The following is a 10,474-nucleotide window of genomic DNA, read 5'->3' as shown; positions in this document are numbered from 1 at the left end:
CTGAAAATGTTAGGACAGGGAACGAGAAAGGGGCGAAGGATGGTACAGAGAGGGAGAAGGAGAAGAAGATAAAAAAATGAAACACACCCTCATCTACTCTTACATTTGTGATTGATGTTTACACAATAACACCATCGACAATCACTACAGACATTCTTACTGTCTTCTAAACCTATCCACTGATAAATACCGGGGAATGGAAACACAAAAAGGGTCAGTTCAGGGATTCAAGTGTCCATGAAGGCAATGTACTGTTCTCAACACTATGCAAGCCAAAATGGTGGCTGACACTGTTAAAGACGGTGTAAAAACCAGGGCAATTTGTTCTCTATTCTCATTCGCCCCCATGAATCTTTAACAGCTGTTCAGTTATTCATCCTGACACAGAAGCTGGGGTTTCATCATCCCTCATAAGGGACAAAAATGGAGTTTGTCACTTTAATTTTGTATGAGTTTTGAGAGTTTGAGATTCTCATACCTGAGGCAAATTATTTCCAAACCATGAACTTGTCTTGGTTCCTAATGTTTTTATTGTATGACCCCACAAAATGAAGCAATGTCTACTTGCAATTAGGGAAATGTTGCATATGCAAAGTTTCTTTCTAACCAAACTAGGGTTATATGGCCATTAATATTACTGAGATGATGTTTTGTAATATACTGTGTGTTCTTGCCAAATGTAAATTATAATCTTTCCATGTTACATCGCTAGCATTATGATAAAGTGCCGGGTAAGGTCTGGTTTCTTTCATTCTTCAGTCTTAACAAGCAATTTGTTAACAAGCTCTATTTGCTATTTGTCAATTCTTTGTGAAGTTTGTGTTTAAAGTCTAAAGGTCTTAATGACTACCTCATGGACTTAACACAAGTATTGTGTAAAAGTATATGTCCTGATCCATGTGCTAGCACAAACTGGAATGATTAAGGTCCTTCAAGCCCCTGGGCTCCACTATCTCCCAGGACTTGAGGAGGACGTCCAACATCAGGACCATCATCAAGAAGACACAGCAGAGGATGTACTAGCTCAGGAAGTTCAACCTGCTCCAGGATCTGCTGATACAGTTCTACAGAGGAATCACTGAGTCTGTTTTCTGCTCTTCGATCACTGTCTGGTTTGGCTCAGCAACCAAAGAGGACAAGAACAGACTCCAGCGAACAGTCTGAGCTGCAGAATTAATCATTAGTGCCAGCCTGTCCTCCATGGAGGACCTGTACAAAAGGAGGGCAGAGAAGATTTCTGCAGGCCCCTCACATCCTGGACACAAACTGTTTGAACTCCTCCCCTCTGGACGGCGTTACAGGTCACTGTGCGCCAAGACAACCAGACACGAGAACAGTTTCTTCCCCTGGGCCGTCACTCTGATGAACACCTAACCCATGTTTATATGTATAACAGATACGGCAAACGCCATAGTGCAATAACTTATAGGTGTACTTATGTACATAAAATAGCCCATTTTTAACTTGTATATATGTACATATTTAGAAATAGATGGCTGTCATCTTGCTTTTTACTCTTTCTGTTTGATTTGGTGCACATTGAAGGCCATTGCGCTAGAATCAAATTGCTTGTATTTTGACAGACTTGGCAATAAAGTTTATGATTGATTGATTGATTGATTATGTTAATATTGTTTAACACTTATTAGCATAATGTTTTGTAACTTCAGGAATATTTTTGGTGATTAAAATTAACATTATTACTATTAAACAGCATTTTGATGAAGAGCCTGATCAGGTATGCTGACCAAATTTCACTACCTGTCTTCACTTTGAACAGGTATAAATTTTTCTTATCCTGTTAACTATCCTATGACATCACCAATTTAGCTTGTAACCTTAGAAACCAATGCTTTAGATTGTGTCTCCTTTCTGCATCAAAACATGGTTCTGCCTGCTTTCAGTTGAATGGGCACTGTGTATGTAAACTTTATTAAGTGTTGAGATCAGAACAGACCCACATGGAGGACAAGGAGTCTAAAAACAGTAAACAGCCAAAAGGTCACGGAGAACAACAACTGAGGAAATTAAACTAGGGACAAACAAGTAGCAAGAGAACACGTCAAAGAAAGGTTTAGTCTTTTTTGTTTTGTTTTGTTTTTAAAGCCACACTACTACTCTCCACTATTATGATGCACATGGTGTGGGTAGGGTTAACACGACTTCATTTACATTTGAATCCTCGGTCTCCAGCCAGGGACCCCTCCCAAAGGAGGACCCAGTGGGGGTTTATGGGGGATGGGGCTGAGGTGGGGGGATGCACTGGGCTAGGGGGGCAGAGACATATGCACACGGACCGCCTCAGAGACAGAGAGAGAGAGCAGTCACGGCTGTGGTGCATTATCACGTTGTATATTAACCCCCCTGTTATGCTGCGGGTCAAATTGACCAACGAACATAACTGCTTTAAATGAGACAAATATTTGATATGAAGAAATGAACATAACAGGAGGGAACCCTCCTGTTATGTTCATTTCTCAGGTGATGCTTGCTCAGTAGTTATGTTCGTGGGTCAATTTGACCCGCAACATAACAGGAGGGTTAATGTGTATCTGTGATTGTGATCAATCCAAAAAACCTTGATGTTGCTTTAGTGTGATCATGTGTGTGTGTGTGTGTGTGTGTGTGTGTGTGTGTTCTGGGTTGCAACTTTAGGCAAGCCCAGCGACAGCAGATGGTCTTCTGATCATCACAACAGCTTGTAAGATGGCAGTGGCAATAATTATTATTATATAACTGAATCATGCACACACTATTGTATAAAAAACAACCTACACATACTATGGCTTTGTTAATATTCTCACAAATTTACATAACATCTCAGAGATTTGTACATTTACATCTCAGAGAATGACTTTCAGCTTTATGGCTCTACATACAGTATTGCTGGAATGTTTGTATTCTAACAGAGTAAATATGTGTGGCTAGGATCACTCTGTGTTTCACTTTTCCTGAGAAAAGGTGCCATACATGTGTTGCTATTTGTGTTTTCCACTACTAGGATGAGTGTGGATGTGTTTATTTGACTGCCTCTATAGTGCCACTGTGTGTCCTCTGTCTGCCTCTGAGTATGACCCAACTCTCCAGGCTGCTCCCCCCTGGCAGCCCCGGGTAGGTCAGGTGACCACCAACACACCAAAAAGCGGGGATGGATGGGCAGAGGCCAACACGTCATCCTGCTCCTGTTGATGAAAGAGCATGAACGGGGCTTCTGATGTAGCAGAGAGGAAGCAGAGGTCACAGGGACTTCATTGTTCCCTCCCCTTCTACCCAGCAACCCTCGAGTGGTGACCGCCCTGATCTCCCAGCTTTCTATTGTGTTGGTTGTTGTGGTTACCATGGCAGCCCGTGTCTGGTAGGCTTAACTCCATAGCCAAACCCTCTGAGCCACGGGCAGTCACAGCAGCTCATGGCCAGTGTGCTCATCCCAAACTCACACAGTTAATGGTGTTGTAAAATCCCACAAAGAAGAAAAGGCCAAGTCTTTTTTCTTTTTCTGCATGATCCAAATCCATTGCTTCTTACTAGACATTATTATCAGATTATATTCTACATCCATTAAGGTTTTGGCCTTTAAAACAAATGACATGACCCTGTATAATCCTCCTCACTGTTCAGCTGTGGTAAGAATAGTAAAGATTGCTGTTAGATGTTCTGTAGACTATGGAAACATATTTGGTTTGTTTTTCTTTCACAACCATTGGTTTTATTCAGTGGCATAAATTTACAACTTAAGCCTCAACTGCAAAGCTACAGTACATGCATGGCTCTTACTGTAATAAGGCAGTTCTTAGAAGAGTATACTGTAGCTACAAACTCTATAAATGGATGGCTACCAGTTCTCCATGCATTACATTTCTCTTCAAGTCCCTGACTGCACAGAATACATTAAAGGGGAAGTTTAATGAAAAAGAAAATCATTTTTTCATTAATGTAACTGAGACACAGGACTACAGTACCCCACAGCTCAGTAATCATGCCAATTCACAATGTATTTCCTATAATTCTTACAGCTGTTATTCTTATCAAGCATGGATGACAAGTTGCTCTTTCAAATCTATCAATACTATAGCGCCTTACAGTATCATTCAAGCATGTTTTTCACCACAAGCTGAAGAGAATCACTGAGAAGAGAGATCAGGGTCATTTTGTTTTCATTCTCAAATCAAACCAAATCAAGTTATGGCTCCAGTTTTGATCTAGATGCTCAATTTTGAATAGAGCCATAGACTTATTTCAACTGTGCTTTCAAACTTCTTTGTGAGTCAGTGGCTGTGTGTGTTTGTGTGTGTCAAACACGTTTATGGGACGTGCTCATGCCTCCCCCAAGGGACCCCTGGCTGCGTTGTTTCATATCATTTTCATGTTGAACTTCCTGGTCCCTCCCGAGGAGCTGCCAGTAGTGGGTTCAGATTTCCTGAAAGAGTACTCTACTGTGAAGTTGTTCCTGCGCTGGCCACGTCCCCGGCTCCACACGAACAACAGCAGGAAGCAGAAGAGGACCACCCCCAGGAAGGTGATGCAGCCCATTGCTGTGGAGACCAAGATGGTGGTCAGGTCCAAGGTGAACTTGAGGAAAACACGTGTGCTGTTCATATTTGTGTCGTTGAAGAACTCGCCGCTGTACAAGGAACGGTTGAGAAAGAAGGCTGAGGCGGCGTCTAGCGGCTGGCCCCGCACTGTGAGTGTGGCGAAATAGGTGTCATTGCCTCCAGCGTTACTGGCGATGCAGATGTATGTTCCGCTGTCAGTAAGCTGGGTGTAACGGATCTCCAGGGTGCCACTAGGGAGAACCGTAATGCGCCCTGAACTCTTAGTTGTGATCCGTCTGCGCTGTGGTGAAATCCAGACAATAACAGGTGCAGGTTCTCCTTCAGCTCGACACAGGAAGCTCACTGGCTGGCCTTCACGAGCAACCACCTGTGGAGGGGTGGATGAAAGGAGCACATGGACTAATAAATGCAGGAGTTTTAGAAAACAGCACAATATAAACAGCAAAAACTGGCAATATTACAGAAGGCTTTTGTGTTTGTAGAAGTTATTAGCAAGGGAATCAATCCGTTACTATCCATTAATTCTTTGCTAAGAATTAAATCCAAATGTAAATGGCTTCATTACCTGCTGCAGCTTACGGTTGCGTATCTTAGGTTTCTGGCATGTAAAGTGATCAAAGAGTGCAGAGTCGGTGAAGGTGCTCAGGCTGACTCCTTGCACCTCAACCGGCCCCGCACACACTGGCACTCTGCCGTCAAAGTTGAGGGTCTTGCGTCTTTGCAGGATCCACAACAGACGGCAGTCGCACATCAAGGGGTTCCCATCCACTCTGAGGGTCTCTAGGCTGTTGACAGAGTGGAAGGAGCCCTCTTCCAGAGTCTGCAGGTCATTAGAGGAGAAGTTGAGCACCCGGATCTGTCGGAGGCCTCCAAGGGCATGGGGCTCCACTGTCATCAAACCTGTGCTTACCATGATGAGCTCCTTCAGTCTCAGTAGGTCTTTGAAGGCCCAGGGCTCTAGTGTGGTTATGGGATTGTAGGACAGGTTGAGATGGGTCAGGTGCACCAGGTTCTTGAAGGAGGCAGAAGGGACAGAGGTGATGTTGGTGTTGGTAATGGAAAGCCAGTGAAGGTCCAGGCCTTGAAAACTAAGAGGGGAGATGTACTCCAGGTACGGCCAGTGATCAATGTCCAGACCTCGCAAGTTGAAGAGCTTGCGAAAATTCTGGTCTTCTAGGGCAGTGATGCTGAGGTGACGAAGGCGCAGAGTGACCAGGCTACGGAGGTAGGATAGCGTCTGGCCAGAGATGGATGTCAGGTTGCAGTGCTCTATTGTGAGATCCTCCAGCCCCACCAGCCCTGAGAAAGCCTGGGAAATACACGGCACAGAGGATTTTAAAACCTAACATATATTTCCACTCACCCCAACCAGTCGAGGCAGAAAGCTGCCCACCAAGAACCGGGGTCTGTCGGAGGTTTCTTCCGTTAAAGGGAGATTTTCCTCCCTACTGTCGCCAAGTGCTTGCTCAAGGGGGATTTGTTGGGTTTTCCCTCTGTAATAACAATGATAATAGTAAGGTCTAGACCTTACTGTGTAAAGTGTCCTGAGATGACTTTTGTTGTGATGTGGTGCTATACAAATAAAATCTGATTTGATATATTTATTTTATATATCTTCAACAGAAACCAGGTGTATTCACACCTATCTGGTGACAAAAACTGAACGGTCAGTGAGCATTAATTAACAAGTGCATAGCTTGTATAACACATGAAACTGAAAAAAACATACATTATATATTTTACTTCTGTAAAAAAAAATCTAGAAGCTTGTGGTGCTGTGTGTTTCCAGTTAAAGCTTTATTTGGTTTTCCTTTATTTCTTGATAAACATGTCATGTTTGTTAAAGAAACTATTCAACATTTCAATAAAATCTAAGGCTGCAGGCAGCGGCCAGTTAGCTAGATTAGCACAAAGACTGAAAATAGACTTGAAACAAAACAGCTTGGCTCTGTCAGAAGGAATGAAAACCCTCCTATGAGTCTTGCTGACATCATGATGTTGCCAAGTCACTGCATCCAAACAAGAACTAGTGCTGCACATAACACCCCATAAAACCACAACTTGTCATTTTCACACTTCAGGTTTTCTATGAATGAAACAAATAAGTTATAATATGTTAATTAGTGACTTTTAAAGGTGCTCGTAGGTGGACTTTGTTCACTTTAGACAGAGCCAGTCTGTTTCCAGTCTTTGTGCTAAACAAAGCTAACTGCCTGATTATAACACAATATGTAGCAAACAAACATATTTCCCAAAAATGTTAATTATGTTTTGACATTACAAGTATTTCTGAGCTAAACCAGGCACTTCTGCAGACACTCTGGCTGCATTGTCATTATTGTGCATTAAAAAACACAGACCATGTTCTACTACTGTTAATATGAAAGTGTGATCCTCTGGGATCTAATTTGGAAGGAGGATTAAACACAGTCACAATAATGACAAGATGCTAGAGAGCTTACCTTGTGGGATATGTAAACTAGGTCATTGTCTCCCACCTCCAGATGTTTCAGACTCCTCAGATCCTGAAAGGTGTAGTCCAGTAAAATCACAATCTTGTTCTGGCTCAGGTCCAGTCTGGTCAGGTTGCCCAGCTTGGCGAAAGCCCCCATGGGCACTAACTTCAACTGGTTTCCTCTTAACTTCAGTACTTTAAGACTCTGGAGGGTGGCAAAGGCATTGGGCTCTAATGTGGAGATGAGGTTTTCACTAAGGTCCACTTCCTCCAGACGTGGATAAGGTGCCAGGTCACTCGTCTGCACCCAGCGGAGCCGGTTCTTGCTGAGGTCCAGGAGCTGTGTCTCCGTGGGGATGCCCTCTGGGATGTTGGTGAGCCGTCTCCGCTGGCACGACACTGACCTCAGCTGAGCTGAGCACTCGCACCGTGGTGGACAGGCCTGGCTACTTCCTGGCAGTGACAAGGTTATCATGGCAACCAGAGAAGCAGCCAGGACCCATCGCCACACCCTCAGCCATGGCACTAAGGCACGCCCACCAGAGCCAGGAGAGCCAATCATGGCCCTGGTCCTCTGACTCCTTGCCTGTTGTAGGCAGGGTCAGTGCACCATACACCTGCAAGATGAGACAGATGGAAGAGAGCGACAGGGTGGAAGCAAAGCAAAGAGAAATATGTCAAAATATTGAATAAAAACATGAAGAGGATCCGATAAACACAGATGGATACTGTCATTTATCATCACCCAGGCTCATAAAAATTATATCAATATGGCTGTAAATTATTTATGCATCCGGTAGTTTAAGTAATATTGCACTGAAAGCTGTGGAAATTTGAGACATGGCATTAAAATACAACTGACTAGACTTCATTACAGAAAAACTGTCCTAGTTAAGATATTTGAGATGATTTGTCTTTTCACTAATTCATCTATGGTTTCAGCTGGAGAACTGGGACACTGGGAACTTCTTGCTTCAGCTGAATTCATGCATGTTGCATCCCCTCTGCGCCCTTGCAGCACTGAAACTGTCTGCTCCATTTTGACAAACACGCTGAATTTATTATCACCGCGCGAAAACACAGACCGAGCTCCTCAACAATCATGTAACGCCTGGAAACCCCTCCTGTCGTGCCTATGAAATGCCAAGAAAAATCACTGTCATATTCTGTGCGTGATCAGGTGTATGTTGATGCATGTGTGCGTAGGACGTGGCATTTTGCTAAATTAAAAATCATTTTGGTCATCCTTGCATGAAGATGTGATGAATCACTCCTGCTTTAAAATTCCTTCAGACAACCTGTCAACTCTCCCACACACAGCTTTCAACTCAGAGACAGTCAGAGTACCTGGCATTAGATCTGGAAAACAACTCAGTGTTCCACCATTTAGCAGGAAGGGGCAGAAATACATGAGGAAAACGCTGCTTAATTAGAAAATGTGAGAAAAAGAAAGTCTCTGCTTTCCAACACAGACTCCAGATGTTAAACTCTTGACTGTTTGATTGGTTACTCATGTTTCAGATTAAGTGGAAATGAGATGTATGCATCATGATCACCAGGGAGTATCATGTTAAACTGCACTCTGATGCTGGCAGTAGAGGGAGGCAGCAAGCAGATTAATAATATATGGGCTGGTTTGTGCTTAATGGGCAGTGTTCAGAGGGTGAGTCACACAGTTAAAAGAGCCAAAAGTTGCCAGTTTCTCTTTCTCTCTGCTGCAGGTTTTGCCTCAAATCTCTTTCCAGTGAGTTGGATTTAAAAAAGAAGCTTCTTAAATACATAATCATATCTGACAGGGTCAATGTGTTGGCATCAGTAGGATCAAATAGGATGAAATGAGATTTAAGTTAAATTTAAATAATAGTAAACATAATTTCTTTGCACACATGAGTGACATATATTTCATACATGATAACAATCACACAAAATCTGGTAAAGCCCCAGAATCTGTGTCTCATCTAAAAAGCTTCAGGGTTAAATACATTCCACAACCTTCGACAGGCCAGGAAAGCACTTTGTTTACAGTTCTCATGTCTGAAGGATCTGGTTGAAATCTGGCACGATTTTGCCTCTGCTGGGAGACAAAATGCAGGCACAGAGAGGCTGCTGTGCAAACTGACCCAGTTCTCAGCAGCAACTTGGCCTCACACTGTCAACCAGCAACAACTCATCATGGCCACAACAACAAAGCAGCAAACCTCAGCATCTCTGTGGAACAGAGCCCAAGAGAGGAACAAGGAGATGCGGGAAACAAACAACAGATGAGTATATGGATATTCTGAAGTAACACGCTATTTATTTATCAAGCAAATTTAGCATCTGGGTCTCTGGGCCATCTGAATCACTTTTGTTGTAGGCATGGCTCTAGGACTGGCAATATTGGCCAGTCAGTGTGTCGGATGATCCCCCGCTTTAGTCCAGACTGAAATAACTTGACAACCATTTGATGTTTGCCTTAGAATTTTCTGTAGACATTCATGTCCGTCAGAGGATGAATCCTAATGACTTTTCCTGTAGTGCTACATTGAGGTCAACACTTATGAAGGTTTGTCATGAAAATTGGAACTGTTATTCCAGGTATAATTATTTCCTCATGTGCCACCAAAGAGTTGCCTGTTAGTTTTACCTGTTACTGTGTTAACAAATTAGATAAAACCATAGTTGGCAAAATGATGAATCCTTATAACTTTACTAGACGATTACCATGAAATTGTTATTGTTGTTGTTTTAATCTCTGACCATTAGATAGACAGTCATGGTCCACTGAGGATGCTTTGTAAAAACTTGTATCATCTTACATTTCATCCAGCACCAAAGTTGCTGTTCATCAGTAGTTTGGTTTATGACCAAATACCTGCAAACTACAGAGATTTGTACCTGCCTCAGCTCTAGTTTCTGTTAATTGCTAATTCACATATGTCAGTGTGCTACAATGATAAAATAAGTTGTTAAGAATATACTTGTTAAACATCAGCATGCTGGCATTATCATTGTGAGCATGTTAGCATGCTGACATTAGAGTGCAGCTCAAAGCACCGCTGTGCTTAGGCTGCTACCATGGCTACAAGATCTTGGTCTTATTTCCAGTGTATTGAGTCGATGTGTGTGTGTGTGTGTGTGTGTGTGTGTGTCAGTGCACATTTGCCCAGCTCTTAGGTAGTATGATAGATGTAACCTGTCTCCAAACCCTCCCGAGACTCATCCTACGGGTCAGTAGCAGAGTCGCAGTATGAATCAGTGAGTTGACATTGTTGAGGCAGACAAGGTCCTTACTGCTTGACTCAAGGACAGGCAGGTGTTGTACCCGGTACTTTTTACCATACGGACTCTGAGAGACGAGACAGTCCAAGTAACTACAAAACAGTGCTGATTTATTCCATGAACACAGGTAAAAATTAACATTACACGCTCAGGCATCTTGCACCTCCAAACTGCACGCAGGCAGATGTAAGATGAAAGACCCTGA

At 43.0% G+C, this 10,474-nt stretch overlaps 1 protein-coding gene across 1 annotated transcript in view; it reads right to left on the bottom strand.

Annotated features, from left to right (window-relative positions):
- Window positions 1-2,492: 2,492 nt before the first annotated feature.
- lingo3b (leucine rich repeat and Ig domain containing 3b) overlaps window positions 2,493-10,474 on the bottom strand; it is a 31,073-nt gene continuing 23,091 nt past the window's right edge. The window contains exons 2-4 of the mRNA XM_020616241.1: window positions 7,016-7,625; window positions 5,119-5,862; window positions 2,493-4,920 (exon numbers count right to left, since the gene is read on the bottom strand). Coding sequence (XP_020471897.1) covers window positions 4,351-4,920; window positions 5,119-5,862; window positions 7,016-7,570 — 1,869 coding nt within the window. The 5' untranslated portion in view covers window positions 7,571-7,625 and the 3' untranslated portion in view covers window positions 2,493-4,350. The remainder of the gene's footprint in view (window positions 4,921-5,118; window positions 5,863-7,015; window positions 7,626-10,474) is intronic.

Source organism: Monopterus albus, unplaced genomic scaffold (assembly GCF_001952655.1).
Source record: "Monopterus albus unplaced genomic scaffold, M_albus_1.0 scaffold172.1, whole genome shotgun sequence".
Classification (NCBI taxonomy): Eukaryota; Metazoa; Chordata; class Actinopteri; order Synbranchiformes; family Synbranchidae; genus Monopterus; species Monopterus albus.
The sequence above is the reverse complement of the archived record's forward strand: the minus strand, read 5'-3'. Positions and strand labels throughout refer to the sequence as shown.